The 20,283-nt window shown below is 39.6% G+C and overlaps 1 protein-coding gene across 6 annotated transcripts in view; it reads left to right on the forward strand.

Moving 5' to 3' along the window:
• The window catches only part of MID1 (midline 1), a 366,041-nt gene that overhangs the window by 221,310 nt on the left and 124,448 nt on the right, over positions 1-20,283 (forward strand). For all 6 annotated transcript variants that reach the window (XM_032779759.1, XM_032779760.1, XM_032779763.1 and 3 more), the window contains exon 2: positions 8,711-9,426. In XM_032779759.1, the coding sequence (XP_032635650.1) occupies positions 8,767-9,426 (660 nt within the window). In that variant the 5' untranslated portion in view covers positions 8,711-8,766. The remainder of the gene's footprint in view (positions 1-8,710; positions 9,427-20,283) is intronic.

Below are 20,283 nucleotides of genomic sequence, written 5' to 3' on the forward strand. Positions count from 1 at the left end.
TGTCTCATGAGTGGTCGCCCTGCCTGATGTGATGCATTTTGTGGCCAGAAGTGGGTTTTTTTTCCCCACAGATATGGACCTGTTCGCTTACCGCAGAACAGGAAATGTCCGAGGTCCTGCCCTTCTAAGGTCTCTCCCGGGAGACCGATCTCGGACGCTGTCCTCATGCCGTGGAAGGGCCAACACCTTTATGCCTTCCCGCCGCCGTTCCCCCCGGCTCATGGGTCCTGCTCAAACTTCGCAGGAGCAGAGCGCGCATCATCATGATCCTCCAGCGTGTTCCAGGCAGCACTAATACGCCACGTTGCTCGGCCTGTCAATAGCCTGCCCAATTACCCTGCCACTCCACCCAGACCTCGTACCTCAGGACACGGCAGACCTCGCCGCCTGGACCTGCAGTTTCTTCACCTCACGGTGTGGCTCCTACGTGACTATCAGGTGGCAGGATGCCTTCCACCTGGTCAACGTACCTGGCCAGGTGGAAGCGTCTCTCCTACAGGTGCGAAACGCTTAAATCTTACTCCTGCTGGGGTCTCGATCCCCTCTATTTTGGACTACCCTCCGGCCTGCAACAGCAGGGCCTAGCGGTGTTCGCCGAAGGTACACTTGGCAGCCATCTCTACCTTCCATCCAGGCTAAGGTGTCGTTCTGTGTTCTCACACTCTAGATGGTTTCGGGGTTCCTCCAAGGGCTTGGAGCGCATACACCCTTAGGTACGCCTGTATACCCAGCCCCAACCTGGACCTCAACCTGGTTTAACCAGACTTATGTCCTCCATTCGACCCGTTAGCGACCTGCTCGCTGCTATACCTGTCTTGGAAGACAGCTTTTCCTCGTAGCCATTACATCGGCCAGACGAGTCTTCGAGCTCAGGGCTCTTATGGTGGTTCCACCATACTTTATGTTTACAAAGACAAGGTGCAGTTACGTCCACACCCGGCTTTCCTCCTAAGGTGGTTCGGCCTTCATGTTACCACACTCAACGTGACGGGACAACAATTGCACTCCCTGGACAATCTGTAGAGCGCTCGCTTTTAATGTTGAGCGGACAAAACCATTTTGTAACACGCCCCAACTCTCGGTCGCAGTAGCAGTCCGAAGGAAAGGCCTACCTGTTTCCTCTCAGAGGATCTCATCTTGGGTGATGACGTGCACCCGCACTTGTTATGATTTGGCTCACATTTCCCCAAGCCACATCACCATGCATTCTACCAGTGCTCAGGCTTCATCTGCCGCCTTGCTGACTCGTGTACCTACCACGAGATCTATCGCGCAGCTCCATGGTCCTCGGTCCATACCCTTGCTTCGCATTATGCTCTGGTTCAACAGTCAAGAGATACTGCAGCCTTTGGCTCAGCAGTTTTACGTTCTGCCATATTTCACTCCGACCCCACCGCCTACATAAGGCTTGGGAATCACCTAACTGGAATGGATATGAGCAAGCACTCGAAGAAGAAAAGACGGTTACTCACCTTTGTAATTGTTCTTCGAGATGTGTTGCTCATATCCATTCCAAACCCGCCCTCCTTCCCCTCTGTCAGGGTAGCCGGCAAGAAGGAACTGAAGGGCGGCTAGGTCGGCAGGGGTATATATCCGGCACCATAGCGGCGCCACTCCAGGGGGCGCCCTGCCGACCCACCGAGTGTTGCTAGGGTAAAAATCTTCCGACGAACGTGCATGCGGCGTGCGCACAGCTAACGGGAATGGATATGAGCAACACATCTCGAAGAACAACAGTTACAAAGGTGAGTAACCGTCTTTTCTTCAGAACTAGTACTAAAAATTCCAAATGTATCAATTATAGATGAGACAGGGATTTTTTCTTGCATCTTTCCTTGCCCATATCCGATTCTATGACATGAATGTAAACACTTAACTATACTTTTTACCGTGCATTTATACAACATCCTGTTAACCTGAAAAACAGACATTGCCTGTTATGATGCTACTTTGTGTCAGTACTAGAAGACACACACACAGTAATTCTGCGTTTGACTCCATTTCCAAATTTCGCTTAGGTTCATTATAAAGAGTTCCTATATAATACATTCTTTGTGTGTGGTATCTATAAAGGTTTTGCAACTTATTTTATAACTGCCATGCTTGGATTAACGTATCATGGTGATTTATATAATCAGGACCTTTTAAAAAATTTAAAATTAATTTAAAGTTTGAAAGTACTTTCTCCAAAAAAAAAATTACATCAGCAGGTGTTCCATGTCTAATTCCTCAGTCTTGAATGCTTATGTACCTGTATGGCTTTTACATGTGTGATTTATTCCCATTGAATTTAAGCACATCACAGGTGCTGGAAGGACTGCAAGAGTCCCACCCTACTGTAGCCTCTGCCTCCTCCCACCAGCCCCATCTTTCCGGAGCCCCTGCTGCCTCCCCACCACACACACATACTCTCCCTGCGGACCAGCCCAAAGCCTTCTGGTGACGGGTCCTTTCTGCTTCCCAGACCCAGTGGGTTCCCGGCACCAAGAGGACCCTGTGCTGTAGTTTTGGTAGCCAACAGGTGAGGGCCCAGCTGCTGGCATGTGGCTCAGTGTATAGCGGGTCCCAGGTGCCAGCCAACCAGGCCAAGTCACAACGTGCTGCCTCCCAGACAGGTTTTAAAGGAGGGGGGAACAATGGCCCTTCGGGCACCTGGAACCTCTGTAGAATTGGGAGCAGGGAGGCAAGGCCAAAGTGGCAGAGGAATTAATACTCAAATATCCCACAGAGAGCGCATATGGTTTTTTTGTTAAAAAGTGGAGTGGCCATGGCACACTGCCACCCTGCCCCGGTTCCAGTGCTGGTGACATGTGTAAGTGTTTGCGGCCAGGGCCCGGACATTGCGGTACTGAAATCTAGAATCAGTAGTATACCTAAGCCAATATGTTGTCAGTAAATGTTGCTAGGAAAAAATGCCAATGGAAACTGCTTTGGGCAGGGTGTTTGCCGCCCCAAGCAGTGGAGAGGGGGAAAAAGCCATGACTGCAGTCGGCGCACTTCAGCAGCAGGTCCTTCCCTGCAACAGGGACCGAGGGACCTGCTGCTGAGTTGCTGCCAAAGAGCTGGATGTGCCGCCTCTTCCCCTTGGCTGCCCCAAGCACCTGCTTGGTGTGCTGGTGCATGGAGCCAGACTTTGCTTTGGGTATATTTAGGATCTGATTCACCAACACATGAAAAACTGAAAACTTGTTAGTGAGGAGACACATCAGAGAATCTCCAGATACAGCACGGCACACTTTTTTTTGCTTCTGAATGAATATGGTTTGTTACCAAGTTACACAGTTTTACATGCACTTGAATACAGTGGAGAGTGGCAGCTGGTTGCAGGTGATTCAGCACAGTGTAGGACTGCTCAAGGACAATCTTTATTTATGCCACTGACTCAAGAACCTTATGCCAGTGGAGGATCAAGAGTAGCAGAGATCCTTTCTACCACATTGCTACCTACCCCATCTTGCCCCTGATACACCCTCTCCTTCCACTCTGATGAATGGGCAACTGTGTAAAAGCATTCAAGACACCTCTGCTAGCTTTACTCCAGTAGAAGGTTAGTCTCCGTTGACTTTCTGACACAAAGTATCCTTGGTTAATCAGAGACTCTAGCCTATTATTTTAAGTATAGTTTTACCTCAGTTATAAAATTAGCACTCTTCAGAAATTAGCAATACCTAGTCTTGTCCTGAGTTTATTGGGTCAAAATGGTGGATGACATTATCAGGCAATAATGACATTATTATGTAGTTAATACTAAAGTGAAAAAAACCGGCACTCAAATGTTGTGGTGATGAGTATAAGATAGGTAGGATGGTTATCAAATCTACCTGCAAAGACAGAAGAGTTTCAACTTCTTGGTATGTGTAGGGACTTTAAAGTATTTAATTGCTGCTGCATTCTCAGGCCCAAAGAAAAGTAGAGAAGAAATACTCAGAAGTACAATATTATCATTGTACTTTGGTCTGTAACCTTAAAGGAATTGTTTAAGGGGTTAATTGCAATGTCACCTCAAGGAGAATACTAACACTTGTGTAGGGTACACTGGAATTTTTTTCTGTTTGCTATAATAGCTGCAGAATACTTACTAGAGCCAATACAAGCTCCTCAGTGAATATATTTTTGGGTCTTGATCATGTTCTCATTGAAACAAATTGCAAGAGTCTTAATTACTTTAATGGCACAGGCTCTGGATATTGTGAGTGAAGAAAAATCAGGCTTTTTGACCAATAATAGATATGTAGAATTACGAGATTTAAAAAGATATGATTTTCCACTACAAACATTTTCTCTTTAAATGTAGCTCTTTACTGAAGTTATATTAACGCATTTCATACATATCTAACTAATAATATACAGTTCAAAGACACATTCTTCTTGTACTTCTGTTTTTTATCATAATACTCCTACTCTGTGTGTTTAAATCAAACTTAAATAAAATGATAAAGCACAGAAATAATAAAGTAAACGTAGTAATAAAATCATATTGTGTATCATAATAGTAATGAAACAATCATATAAATGAAGAATTTTCCACTGTACTCCACTTGTATTTGATACTTGCAAGCTAAAGTAAATTAGTCAAATTTCAGTTTAAATTGTCCATTTCTCTTACTTCTCTTTTTCTGGGGAGCTTGAGAATGCTCTCCTTATGCAATCAAAAGGAGTTATCGCCAATTCAAAGTTCTTCAATTTGTCTTAAAACAATGGGTCAAATCCTGGCCCACTGAAGTCATAGGAAGGGAGTTTTGTTACTGATTTCAGTGACATTTAAAGCTTTAAGGCCAACATTCTATTTCCACCATATTTCATATACTACATTATGTGAGAGGAGATTCAGATTTCCAAGTATTCTGTTTCCCCTGAGATTTCTTCCACTCAGTTTCCCGAGAATGCAGTCTGACTCCAGTCATGAGATGGGGCTTCGGCTTTCTGCCCTGGACCCTAGCGGTTCTAACACTGGCCCTGCTTGGCAGACCCCCTGAAACCTGCTCGCGGTCCTCCAGGGGGCCCCAGAATCCTGGGTGAGAACCACTGGTATACAGCAAAGCTACACTGAGTGGATCAGATTCAAGCATAGTGGCTGAGCATAGGACATACCACATATCTAAAGTTATACAGCAAACCTCTTCCTTTTATATACATTCACACATCACTCACATTGCATTTATTGTACATTGCATCAGATGGGATGGTTACTTTGTAGGAACTAATCTCTGTGTGGCATGCTCTGTCCATGCACTGTCCATGTACAACGTACTGTTTACCTCATCTTTACATTCCTGACTTATCCATTGTCCAGTTACTCATGTCAAGCCAGGCCTACATTATGTTCTTACTGAAGTAGGTTTCCCAGCTAGAAATAATATTCATGTTTTAGCATTTGCTATTTCACTGTTGTCTATTGTTAAAATTACTTCTTATGAGTAGAACTTAGTATTTCTCACTGCAATGATATTTTTATGTCTGTAATTCTATATTTTTGAAACTACCAAATTATATATTCCAAGTTCTTCTCCCTATTGCCGTTTCTCCTGCGCTGGTTGGGTGGCAGTAATTTTACGGACTACAGCTTTGTAAAGCCACAACAGAATCTATTATAAGCCATTTATACTGAATTTTTGTTTCTATGAAAATACGCTTGGCATAAGTTGTGTTTTTTTTATTGGTCCTAAAGTGCAGTCTTCCAATTTCAAGTGGTTAGAAGTTTTCCAGAAAACTCAGGAAAATGAAAGCTTATACATGAAAATTTGAGAAAAATGGCATTTGGTTTTAAGAGACTTTGTGGGTGGATTGCTAACATGACCTGCATTGAATTGTTTGAAAGTGTAATAGCAGGATTGTAGTTGGTTAGATTCTCCTATCTGGATTGTCTTTAGCATACTCTGTCCCTCTTAGAGCTTAATTTAGTTTTGGTTCAGTCACGGAGGCAGTGGTAATAAAAATGCAGTGTTATTAAAAGTAAGTGTCATTGGCCACTGCAAAGAAGAGGCAGTGCAGATGATTTTGCTAGAGGTTTTTAGCAATATTTGGTACAAGGGGAAACACATCATTTATTGAGCTCCCTCAATGTGTTCAACTCTGAACAAACAGGAAGACAGGTCTCTGCCTGAACGAGCTTACAATCTGAGGGCCAGATTTTGATGCCCTTACTCTCACTGAGTAGTGCTACTCAAGGAGTAAGTTACCATTCAGTGTGACTAAAGGTACCAGCAGCTGATCCCACATCAGACTTAGACAAAATAGTCTATAAAGACCTTTCTGAAACACTGGGTAAACTCCAACCTTTGAATCAGTGGTGCAGAAACCTCCTGGGTTATCTGTAGTTGACTGTCATTAAAAGCCATGTGTTTCAAGGAGGCAACTGAACAGAGATAAGGAGGTCACCTGTCACACACACAGCCACAGGGATTTCCATGTATAAAAGGACACATGGAAGATGCCCCAAATCCTAAACAGTTATAAGAAAGAAACACTGAAGATCAGTGTGTTTTCACAGAACTGCCAGTGTAGAAGTAACAATTAGGTTTGCCGGCTTAAAACCTTGGCTTCTGCCAACCATAAATCCCCTTCTATTATTTTCAGTTCATCATATAAAATGCAGGATAAATGGGTGATGAGGTATTCCATTGTGGTGTGGAATGAATTCAAACAGCATGAATGAGGTTTTGATCATCTGGATCTTCCATGGAACAGTGAATGAAGAAAAGGAGAGAGACACTGTTCTTCATCTGCAGAATATGCTTTCATCTTTTGTGTGCTGTGTGACTGTGGTTGATGTGAGAGTGGAGGGTTATCGTTGCACCCATGTCAAATCAACAGGTCTTTAATTTTTAACAGTCATAGCATGTATTTCTGGCATTTGATGGATAGTTATAACTGAATAAGACAGTGGCAAAGTGAACTTTAGTTGGACCAGGATCATCATCACAGTAGACCTGAAAATTAAGACTTATGATGAGGTCTGTGCATTTTAAAAATCTCCAGAGTTTTTGGCAAATATCTGGAAGACTGCGAAGGGGCAAAAACATCTCTGGAACTGAAGCCTCAGTGCCCTTACCACAAAGCACGTATGAATAAGAATTAACGATGATTTGAACCTTGCCTCCATTTGTTGAACTTTTCTGTTCTGTTATGGTTTGTATTGAAGTTATATATAGCATTCCTGTCACTGTAACTGCAGTCCCAAATTGAATTGTAGTGAAATGCAGAAAGTTCAAAGAGATCTGGTTCCCAAGCTTGCTAATGAGCACCAGGCTCTCTTCACCCTTAATGAACCAAGATTTGTATGTGATTTTGTTTTTCTTTTTTGGAAGTGGGAGGGAGGCAGGAGTTCACACAACTGAACAATGACTTTACAGTGTAAAGAGTATGCAGCTGTGCCATCTGAAGCTGTCCTCAGTTATGAGCAACAGAGCTTAAATAGATTGTACTGTGAAGAGGTACAGCTCTGTGAGTGTGAAGCATAGCTTTCGCTTCTGCTTCACTGACCTGTCTGCTTGCAGTAGCAATGGGGCCTTGATGAGAGCTTAGGCAGGGAGAGCTGCGTAGGGCGACTCTTTCAAAATCATTCCCTGTAACTTGAATAGAGAAGAGGAAACAAAATGAAGTTTCAGTTGATCTCTTTCCAAGGATGTACTGCTGCATTTTCTTGAAAAATCCCATGCCCTCCATCTAAAAGTCATCGGTGATTCCTTATCCACTTCAGCTGATCCATAAACCACTAAACTGAGTATTTTCAGTCGATAGCCTATTTTTCTTCTAAATTGTAACAACAAAGATTATACACACACCAAGATAAATTTGTTAAACTAAACAAACCACAGATACTTCACTTTAGCTCAATGATCTTCCAGAAGCTCATGTTATGTCTTAGATCAAACTCATTTGAAATTTATGCAGAGCTAATATTTTATCTTTAAAATAGATATCTATATTATATTTTGCCTAATCTCTCTAGATATTTCTGTTGTGTCCATTGCTGCTGCTGTGTATATGTGTACGTATACACCATATTAGGGGTGTGTGTGTGTGTGTGATGTATTTATGCATATATAGACATTCTTGAAAATATATGTACACCTATGTACTCTCTTGCATGTGTATATACATACACACTGCACTACATGTATATTCATACACACATAGGATATACAGACAGACAGATAGACCCAGTATATTTATGTACCATGACGGTAACATTAATTAAAATTTGTAATCTGAGACAATGCCACAATGTGAAGTAAAGAAGCAGCGAGAAGTTGTTTTTTAGATTATCTATTATAATACTGTGGCTTAATCCTTGCTCTGCTGCTCTTCAAAACAGAAATTAAAAAATTGCTAGTAGGTTAGCAAAGCAGAAAGCTGCTTCTGCAGCAGGAATCTATTTTTACTGTGATATGTTGTTATTCTGTTTGATGGTCTTAATTTTGTCTTTTAATAATTCAGAAGCACCAGAAAACATCTGCTGTTGCCCTCAATCTCATGTTAAAGATAGAGAAACTGACAAAAGCGTTTTGTTTGTTTTTGTTTTGTTTTTTAAATACAAAATAGTACAATTTTAAATACCTTGACATGTGCCTATGCAGATTCAAAACTTTAGATAGCCCTTCAGTCTGCTGTGGTGGCTTGATAGTACCAGTGGCGAAACTTGACAACCCCCCGTGGCTGACCCCTCTTGCTCTCTCTCACATAATCGAATTTTGCGTTATGTTTCCAGATAGCCGATCAGCTTCCCTGGATTTCGCTGACGACACAGGAAAGCTTTGCCTGAAGATGGAAACACTGGAGTCGGAATTGACCTGCCCTATCTGTCTGGAGCTGTTTGAGGACCCACTGCTGCTGCCCTGCGCTCACAGCCTCTGTTTCAACTGTGCGCATCGCATATTGGTCTCCCACTGTGCCACCAACGAATCAGTGGAATCCATCACTGCCTTCCAGTGCCCTACTTGTCGTTATGTCATCACTCTCAATCAACGTGGTCTAGACGGACTGAAGCGCAACGTCACCCTGCAGAATATTATCGACAGATTTCAGAAAGCTTCAGTGAGTGGGCCCAATTCTCCTAGTGAAACCCGCCGAGAGCGGGCATTTGATAGCAACAGTATGTCATCCAGTGAAAAAGTTCTCTGCCAGTTCTGTGACCAGGACCCTGCCCAGGAAGCAGTGAAGACCTGTGTCACTTGCGAGGTGTCGTACTGCGAGGAGTGCCTGAAAGCAACTCACCCGAACAAGAAGCCATTCACGGGCCACCGTTTGATAGAGCCTATTCCGGACTCTCACATCCGAGGATTAATGTGTCTGGAGCATGAGGACGAGAAAGTTAACATGTACTGTGTGACTGATGACCAGTTAATCTGTGCCTTGTGTAAACTGGTTGGACGGCATCGTGATCATCAGGTGGCGGCTTTGAGCGAGCGCTATGACAAATTAAAGGTTAGTTTTACCTACTCACTCCTTGTAGCCCAGCAAGCGGGGTCTGAAAAGAAGCTTAGTTGCATGATGGGGAAATACGTTTTCTCACCTCTGGTGAATGATTGGTATGGGTAGGAGTGCAGTCTGTAATTAATATATAATATGCACGTACACACACATCTGTTCTTGGAAAGGTGTCAATTAATTTGCTTTAGATAATATTACCTCAGTATTATCTAAACTTCCCTATACTTACCATAGGGAATACCAAGCATACTACAGATATTGAAGTAAACTTGTTTATTTACCTAAAGCATTATCCATAGTGACCGGTAAGTTTTTAATGTTGACCGCTGTACATACAGGCTTGTGTGTGTGTATATACATGGACATTGATTAATTGAAATTTCAGACGTTCTTTGAACATTCTGATGATGATTATTTTTAACACAATTGCTTACAACTTGAAATCCCTCTTCATCACTGCTAAGCAGGGGAAGCATTTAAGAGCTGTCTTCAGGACTCTCCCAGCAACAGCATTCAGCCACACTTACATAAGACATAGAAATGAAAACAAAAATGAAATTGTTTCAGAGCTACCTGTGACATTCCGTTGGTTATGTGATTCTTCCTCCCTCCTCTTTCCCCCCCCCCCCCGCCACTGGCTGCTTCCACAGTGAAATGGCATCTATCCTATCAGGTAACAATGCTGCTCTGACAGTCCTGTGTTCCATTGCAGAATGTCTTCAGTATAGTATCGGTATTGCTAACACACATTCTCTGGATGTTCTCCAGTTTCAGCATGGACTTAATGTAACAAAGCTCCAACTCAGAAAGTAGAGATGTATTATGCCTCTTTGAGCCCAGGATCTTTTAGTTACCAGATTTGCATGCTGCTGCAGAGCAGAATAAGAAAGAAAGAGACCCTCAGGAACCCCAACCCCCATTCCTTAGGGAAATGCAGCTTTGGTTATTTCAAAAGAAGACTACAACTGAGAGATCATGAGTATGAAGGTAAAAAGAGTATTCTTCTTCTGCATACAGTGGTTTCAATGGCAAGAAACTAACAGAATGGGTTAATTAACTAGAGGTCTTATCTCAAAATACATACTAATAACATTGTTGTGTGTGCATGTATATATATATGCACAAAATCTTTGTTTATATATGAGTGCACGCACACAAAAAAGTCATATAATATTAAAACAGTGAATAGTAATGGAAAGAAACTCTGGCTAAAACAGACAGCTTTCTTTTAAATATTAAAGGATTTCTTGTTTAATAATGAAGTATATTTTTGAAGTATAATAAGGAAGTTATTTTTACACATATTACACAATTTTATTTCTTAATAAATGTAAGCTTTTTTTGTAATGATTGCTAATATTTTACATTTAGTATTATATAATGTGGATATAAAAACCCAATAATCGGCTTAATGAAAAGTTACTATTTAATAGACTAATTAGAACAATTACATCACTGTTGTTCATTGATTTATATTGGTAGGAATGCACTATTTAATGTGAAATTCCTGCCATAATTAAGTATTGAGTAAGTATATTTTGTAATATCTCAAGATAAGCAATTAGGAGATATCTCACATTTTGACTTATTTAGATGTAGTAAGCCTGCATAGAGCATTTTTAACACAGTTGTCTCCTTTCTTTATAGCTTTGAGTTAACATCATCAATAGCTTGGAAAATTAAATTTGAAGCCAGGCTAGTTTGTACTGTGCTTAGGTTTTCTGCTAGCTCTGGTTGTGAACATGAATGCAGTGGGTAGAGTGTATGATTGTCATATGATGCCATTCTGCTTTAATGATGGTGCAAATGATTGTTTAAATTCCTACTAAAATTATTTTTTTGGCTAAAATTCTCTCTATTTACATATTGTATTACAATGTTTTGGCATTCTGTGTCCAAAGTAACAGGATATCTAAATATGTGTTTCCTTGGCCCTAACAGTCTTACCAGGTGGTTGATCTCTTCCCACGGATAGTTCTGTCAGATAACAACAAGCCTGTATCAAGGCCATTTGGTACCTACTTCATCATGAGCTGCCATCCCCCTCATATAATCCTTCCCTCAATGTGCTGCACTCCACTCTAGGTAGAAGGGTAGTAGGCCAGGTAGTTTCTTTCCAGATCAAAGCTCCAGTCTCTGGCCATCAGCAAGGCTATTTGAAAACCATGCCCTATCCCTTCTTTCCCTACCCTTTTTTCCCCAGATACTGAGAATATTTTATGTGCTAAAATCCTAGAGCAAGATCTGCAGCATGTAAATCAGCATCATTCCATTGAAATAAAGGGAGTGATGTGAGTTTACATCAGCTGAAGATCTGGCCTCTGCTATCTATCAGACAAGCAAGAGTTCCAAATCCACTCTTGAATTCTGGTTGTCTCCTTCATTAAGGGTAATACTGACCTTTGAGATAGATACTGGGTCAATCTAGCTACACTACTGCTACTAAGAATGGAACGATCTTCGTCTTGAGTTTATATGGTGACTTTCATCCACATGGATGTGTAGAAGCTAATAAGCTCAATGCTAAAATTTAATAAACTAAAATGTCAACTAAAAGATATAGATAAAACTGATGGTTGTGAAAATACTGTTGTTTAAATAAAAAGATTTTTGGTGGTACAAAGATTTTTGAAAAAAATGACCATGTATTATTCTGTAAAATCGCTGGACTCATTCATAAATTTCTAATGATAACAATTTCTTTAAAAAAACAAAACACACCATATCTTAAGTGACATTTTCTTTCAGTGGAGGCTTTTTAAAATCAACATAGTGTTGATGCTACCAACAGCAACTAGTTGGTTTTTAGTATGTAGCTCTGGGTGTCAAGCTATGCTAATTACTTGCATTCTATCCCAGCAGTGTTGCTAATTATTTAAACAATATATCATCCTTCATTAACCACGGGACAAAAGATGCCATTGCAATCTAGCTCCTTTTGTGGCAAAAATGAAGCTCTTTAATTAAGAGTTCTGGTACACTTGGCTGAGGTATGCATGCTAGAGTGGATTTAACAGTCAATGTAATAGTCATTGTGAAGCTCTGGAAACGAGAACTGAAAGTCTAAATCACTTTACCCTGACAGTTGTAACTCCAATCCTGTGAGGTGCTGAGTACTTTCATCTTTTATCAGTCCCACTGTGAGTTGAAGGCACTCATTTTCTTATAACAGTAGGCCTATAGTATTTTTAGTTATAAGATTACATGAAAAATCTTCTGTTTATTATAATTATTAATAATAAAGTAGGTCACATATATGTGTATAATAAAAAAAAACTGGGGACAAGTCAGTAATATATTGAATTTATATGACATGGTGTAGTGTTAACTTTGTAGTGGAACTGAAAATTAATCTTCTGGTATATAAACAGTGTATAGTGTGTTATAAATATTAACAGGAGGTTCACAGGGTTCAAGCAAATGCTCACATCTAACCCCCTTCATGAATGCAAAGAATCTCTATTACTCAATGAACATTCATCCTTTCCTTTTTGTCTTGGAGCAATGGAATGAAACACATACCAGTTTTTTTCAGGGAAACAAATCAAAATTAGATTCTCATATAGTTGTATCTACACAAGTTAACATTAGCTAAGGGTTTGGAGTGAGAGCGAATGTTGTGGGTGGACAAATGTAAGACAGATATAGTCAGCTAATGTTCATTTTGAGTTAATAAACATGTTATATTTGGTCCTGAAAAAAGGGAGAAAAATACATATTGGGTCAGATTCTCAAATGGTGTAAATAAACATTGCTCAGTTGAAGTTAATGGAACTGCTCAGATTTACACCAGCTGAGGATCTGGTCCATAACGTTCATATAGCAATATTTACCATCACGCCATGCAGTGTGAAATCAGTTTGGGGTGGCTTTCATACTGCCTAATCAGGAGATATCTTTTGTTGCGTCTGCTATAGCCCTGAATATGTCTGTGTAATTCTTATTAATGCTGAAGTGTGTTAGGCATTTTTATGAAGTGTAGATCAGATTCCAGAGCAGAATTCTGTATCTGCAAGAGTGTTGCCTTTTTCATTAACATTTTCTGTATTTTTACTTCCAAAAGTACACCAACAAAAAGGGATCTTTAAATTATGTTTTTTCATGGAAAGAAATTACAAAAATAGACAACGCTATAATCAAAATCCACATTTTGGTGTGGTGATTTTGTGACAGAATCCATGAAAAATATCTATTTCTTTTTTCTTAATCTGAATCAGGACACAGGGAAAATAATCCATTTACCTTAACAAGCTTAGTGCTACAAACATTTTTCACTGGGAAGCAACTATAAAATATTTAAGCACTAAGAAAATCAAAGTTACATCTTACAAAATTACTTTGAGCATATTATGATAGAAGGCCTTCTGCCAAATCCAAAGCTTCTATAAATAGAGTATAGCAATGCATGCATCTATCCCTGTTGTTTTAAACTTGAGGTTAAAACCCTTAATATTTAAATGTCTTTGTGGAGATTCTGGTACAGTATATGCTGAAATTTTCAGTCCAGCTATGTGTTCCTTACTTCCTTTTTGTATTACTTTTAATTTATGGACTGATCATTAATCAGGTTGCAAATGTATTGTAATATCATCAGGGTCTGACACTGCAAACCTGTACTCATGTAAATAGTTGTGCTGACCACACGAGTATGTGCTTCCAGGATCAGACTACGTCATTATGTGCATCTATTAATAGTATGTATGGGTAGATCAATACCTATACACACAAAGATGCGAGTAATATCTACATGTACTGTGTGTGTGTGTGTGTAATAGAGAGTGTATATAATTTGTGTGTGTATGTGTATTATATACATACAAGGTACTAGTTACATCCATATTTATACACATGCATAAACACATACAAATGCACAGTGCATGGAAATAGATACATATGGGGATGTATAAAGTGTGTGTGGTGTGTGTATGTGTGTGTGTATATATATATATATATATATATATATATATACGTGTGTGTGTGTATATGAATTACATACACATGTATATTATGTATATACATTCCATAGATAATGTACTTTTGGCTATTACTAGCACATTTATGGATGTAATGGATTTCTGTTTTTAACTCAGTATTGATTAATGTATCCTTTTAAAACACTTTTTTTTCTATTGCTGATTTTCATATTTAAATATATTTTCCCTTTTGTATCGTTGTAACTTCTATTAACGTTAGGCTTAATGGTAGTTAATGCATTTAGGAAAGAATATGGCCTCAGAAGAAACACACAAAGCCTTTCTCAATAGGATCAATTTTTCAATCTGTCAGGGAGTATAATATATTGTATGAAGGATGTGGAAAAAATAACTAACTTTACAAGATTGAATATTTTCGTCCTGCTTGCTTAGTATTGAATGATTTTGAGTGGTAGCCAGTTGTCACCTTTCTTTCAAGTTATGCAGCTTTAGTTTTTAATAAAAGTATTATATTAAAATTGGCAAAATGTGTTCTAGGGAAACTTAAAATTCAAATAGCTTCTTGTTCATTCCATACATGAACTTCAGAAATTAGATGAAACAAGTTTAATAAAAATTGTTAAGAGTACATAAATTAGGTACAATATATGCATACGTAAAGTTAATAAATTGTTACATTAGATAGCGCCCAATCTAAAAATTGTGTATCCTACTTCATAGATTATTCTTTTTGGTGTGAACACTGATGTTTAGTCACTTGTATAGAATGTTATCGAAACATATAATCAGACTGGCCTCTTTGAAGTGTGCCGATACCCAGACAATAAAAATAAAACTAATATGTGTAGCTATTGTGCTCTAGGGATTATTGTGCTACAAAGAGTGTGTAACCTCGGTAACAAATGGAATAACCATCTCTCACTACACTAATTTATTATGTTAATATACTTATACAATTATGAGAATCTTCTTTTTTAGTTCTACATTCTTTGTTTTGGTGTGTGACCTTAAGTCTTTGTTGTTTGTTCTCCTGATTCAGAATTTTTTGGTGGAGAGGAGCAGGACTGTATAACATTTAATTATGGTAACAACCTTTTTAGTATTTTTTCTTTAGAAAACCTCTGTAAAGTAAATTTTAGAATTTGTTTTGTAGCCGAGGATGTCCGAAATGACTCGTGCATATGACTGTATACTATAATTTCACAGAGAAGAACAATAGTATCAAAAGGTCCTCTAGAAGTTCAATTGAGTCTTTTTAAATATTTTATTATAATTTCTGAGAATCCACTTCATTAAAAACAAACAAACAAGCATCACTGTAAATTTTATTGTGTATTTCACAAAGCTTTAGCAAGACTTCCAAAGGCATCAATTTATTTGGAAGTATTGTTTGTTTTTTCGCCCACTTTTAGCCCCAAAGTAACTTTTAAAAAAAAGTTTTGTTGATGGCATGGGTATTCATAAAGAGCAACAAAATTAACAAATGATACAGATTATACTATAATATACTCTTACACTCTCCCTTCATATGTTTCTAGCTTCCAGGGGAACTAGACTAAGTAATCGGTTCAGAGAGTCTTTAATAATTTGCCATAATGCTAGTCCAGAACTTGGGCTCTTAGCATTTTTCCAAAGTTTTAACAATATGAAATTGTTTGCTGAGAAGACCATCAGATAGTCTCGTCTGGCATTATCATCTTCCTAATCCGTTGAGAGGGTTAGATGGTGATGAGGAACCACAATGGGTAGGAAATGTTTTAGGAAGTATGGAGATTTATGTGGTTAAATAATAAATAACTATATCACAATTAAAATAGAATTAATTTTAATAAAAGAAATAGAGTAAACAGTTAAGGGGAAAATAATTGTTATGGTAAGTTTAGGAAATGCTTAGTGATTGGATGATGTGTTTGTGATAGAGATGGAGAGTAGTAACATTTTTTAAATATGTGTATATTTTATGAACGTAGTAGCCCTGTTACCTTATTATTTTAAATTCAGCTATTCATTAAAATTAAAATGATGTCAAGTACATCTTCAGACAAAACACTGTTAAAGTGGAGTTGACGAAAATTTAATGGTAAAAATAATTGCAAGGGTGTTGTAAGTATTCTAAAAGCAAGCATTACAAGCCTGGGAAATTCAAAGTTAAGTTTAAAATTTTTTTTAAAAAATCAAAACCTTTTAAAGCAGTGTAAGGAGTGCTATATAACACTAACTGTACCCTGCAATCGTGCAACACAATAATCATATGATTATGATTAAGGCATATTAATGTTTGTTGTCTCAGATTTGATTAAATTGATTTTTAAGACCATTAGGTGTTTTTCTTCACGTTTTTCTGAACTTGACATATGCATCAAGCAATGTTACCTGCAGATCATCAGTTCTGTTTTATGTATTCTAGGCATTAGAGCAATGGTTCTTAACCTGGGGTGCACACGGGGTGTGAGATGTCCTTTCTGGGCATGCGAGAAATGCCAGATTTTTTGAAAGCAGATTAAAAACTTTGCAGTGTAAACTCATTGCTGTTTCCTTTGCTCTAAATGGTTCTGTACATCTTTTCCTCAGATTTTATATTTATTAACAAAATGGTAGCACATCATGCAAATATACATGATTTGTGCTGCCTTCGCTTCCTCCAAATTGTGTATAATGCAGCCATCTCTGTTTCACATCCTATTTCCGTCAGACTTGCGTGATAGCCAGCTAGATATTTTGGAATCCATAGAATGCTCAGCAGTGGCAGAAGCTGCTCCTGAATCTACAGAAGGGAGATTATTGTTGTTATATATTGCAGAGGCCAGCAGGAAAATAATAGTACAATTAAAGGGAAAGTCTATAAAATGGTGCTCCATCCAGTTTTAATATAGGGCATTGACCGTTCAGCCACAAAGAAGAAACATGAGCAAGTTATCTGTTCTACAGAAATGTAAATGCTGAGATGGATGAGAGAGGTAAGCAAGAGAGACCATGTGAGGAATGTATATGTTAGAGACATGCTCAAAGTAACACACACAAAACAAAAAATGAGAGAGTGGTGCAGACTTAAGTGGCTTGGTCATATAAAGCTCAGTCCTGACAACTATGTGGGCAAGAGACTCCAACAGACCAAGACTGAAGGAGGCCGACCCAAGAAGTAGTTGCGGGATGTCATAAACGAAAACATATTTACGATTAAAGGGAAAGTCTATAAAATGGTGCACCATCCAGTTTTAATGTAGGGCATTGAGCGTTCAGCCACAAAGAAGAAACATGAGCAAGTTATCTGTTCTACAGAAATGTAAATGCTGAGATGGATGAGAGGGGTAAGCAAGAGAGACCATGTTAGGAATGTGATGGGGGATCTGGCATTGGAGGGAGAGGACTCATAGAACAGATTCTATTTGATGGGACTAAAGTGAGGAAGAAGAAGTTGCAGAGACCAACTCGGTCAAGACTCCACAGTGCTAGGCACTGTACAAACATATAGCCTTTTGTTCCTTCCTCCATTGGGAAGCAGTGGCAAGAGCCACTCTTAGACATCTGAAGCTGGGAGATTCCTGGCCCAGCAACTCCCGAGGCCAAATTTGCAGACCCACTTTCTCACCTCAGTCCAACAGGGAGTCAGAAGCTGAAACTGCTGCTGGTCACTGGGGTAGAGAACACGAGAGAGACCTTTGTCTGCCCCTACTAGATCTGCAAGCTACCTTGGGACAGTTTATGTTGATATTGTCTAACTAGCTGTTTTTCTAATGGTTTCATACTGAACTGAGAATTGGGAGAGGGAAAAGAGAAGGGGAGGGAGGGAGGCAAGTGGAAGAGGAGAGCATTTTTATCATAAGGCAGCAATGGTGAGTGAGTAATTCAGGGGACTTGATTAGATATAAAGATCGTGGAAGAAGTAGTAACATGCCAGATCTTGCTGTGCATGTATGTTTTATCCTTTACTCCCTTCTCCCATCCATCCTTTATTTTCTGGTGATATAATAATGTCTTCAAGGCTGGGGCATAGTCATTAAACATGTTGGTAAAGCGCTTAGCATACTTTGAGTATCCTATAAATAAATAATAATAAGTGAAGGAAAAAGTGACATACTCTTGACTTTTGGGTGAGATGCCATATGGTGCTGCCTGAAAAAGAGTTTGAGATGGGCTTTTTCTTGTGACTTGTATAGGGTGCATTAGGAGCATCACTTCTCTTGTGACTTTTTCCTGTGTGTGGTCTGGCAATATACAATACTTCATTTCATACCTGTGTTTTTCCAAAGAGTACTTCAAACAAAAGTACTTTCAGAGTCAGATTCCTGTACTGGTACTTTAACTTACTGTTTCTCTTTTCCATTAGAATGATTTGATGGAGTCCCTTAGCTTTCTTCTCTGCAGCTGCTGAGGTGTGAGATTTTTGTTGCAGCTAGAATTAGATTGGCACAGATATAGCCATCATTGCCTTCTGGTAAAATCTGCAAGGTTATTTACTATTTGTTATCTCTAAAATTATCTCTAGGATTTTAACAATGGAAGAGAAAGGGCAAGGGGCAGTCAATATTATTCAATAGTAACATTTTTTTTCCTTAGGCAACAAGCATTAACACTATCATACGTCAACAGTTGCTTATATAAGGATACGTTTTCAAAGATGCCTCAATCCAACTTTTAAAATTACATGCACAATTTTTCACATGATCCGAAAAATTTGGATGTGAAAAATTGTGAGTTCAAAAAGACTCAGCAGGCAAAATCTAATGTGTAATTTGAGTGCATTCTTTTGAAATTTCTACTTTAATCCTCAGTTCTGCAGAGACAGAAAAGCAGGAGTAGCAGCATGATCTTTTAATTACCAGTTTGATAGTATTTGGTGGATCAGAAGTCTCTTCAGAGACAGTAAGAATAGCAATAGCAAGCAAGGGGGACAGAGTCTCACATGCACGCCCATCCCTAGTCCCCAGTCCAGGTGTGGGAAGGCAGGTTCGTCCCAGCAGGATCCAAGTGTGGAGGGGCTTAGTGTGGGGGATCCAGGTGTGGGATGAGGGTTCTGTGTGAGGCAATCAGGTGCGGGCAGCTTGTGGGGGGGGGTTAGGTGTTTGAGGGGGTCTGGATGCAGGGGATGGAGCTGAGTTGGGGAGTCGGTGTGTGGGGTGAGGTCTGGATGCACAGGGGTTGGATGGACGGGGGGGCAGCTCCCTGTAAAGTGACTCTTCCCCCTGCAAGCTGGGGCGCTATGGGGACAGGAAGTGGAGCTTGAGCTTCCTGCAGCTGGTGGAGGGGTAACCGTATGGGGAGCTGCCCCCTTTCTACCCAACCCCCATGCATCTGGACAACACTCCACTCCCCACCCAGACTCCCCTGATCCATACAGTGGAAGAGGAAGTCTCGTCCCCCACAATCCAGCCAGAACTAGCAGCTGAAGCCCAGCAGCTCTGGATGTAGCACAATGCCCGATCTCCTCCCCCACCCCCAGGCTATGATTTATGTCTCCCTCAGCTGCTCCCAAGCCTGAACCAAAAGTGCCTGCTTGGGACCACTGCCCGGAAGGGCACGTGAATCAATTATTCTATGAGGAAAGAGTAAATTCTGTGGGAGACATTAATTCTGTGCTTGCTCAGTGGCACAGAATTCCCCCAGGGGTATAGTTCTGAGCTCAAATCAAGATAAACCAAGAGTATTTCCATTGGAGTCATTGGTATTATACTGAAATATTATAAAACCTGAAGTGAGATCAGAAACACAAAGCTCAAACAAAAGAACTTAAATTCTTGAAAAAGTGTTTTATATCCCAAGTGTGCTGGTAGCTATTTACGTCCCAGTACTCTTTGTATTTAGAATGGGAAGTACTGTACCATAAATATGGTAATAAATTTAAGTACTGCTTGATGTAAATGCTGAGTTTTTAATGGCACCCATTGACAGTCCTAAATCTCTCATTTCTGCCATCAAA

The sequence above is a fragment of the Chelonoidis abingdonii genome, chromosome 1, assembly GCF_003597395.2.
Source record: "Chelonoidis abingdonii isolate Lonesome George chromosome 1, CheloAbing_2.0, whole genome shotgun sequence".
NCBI classification, from domain to species: Eukaryota; Metazoa; Chordata; order Testudines; family Testudinidae; genus Chelonoidis; species Chelonoidis abingdonii.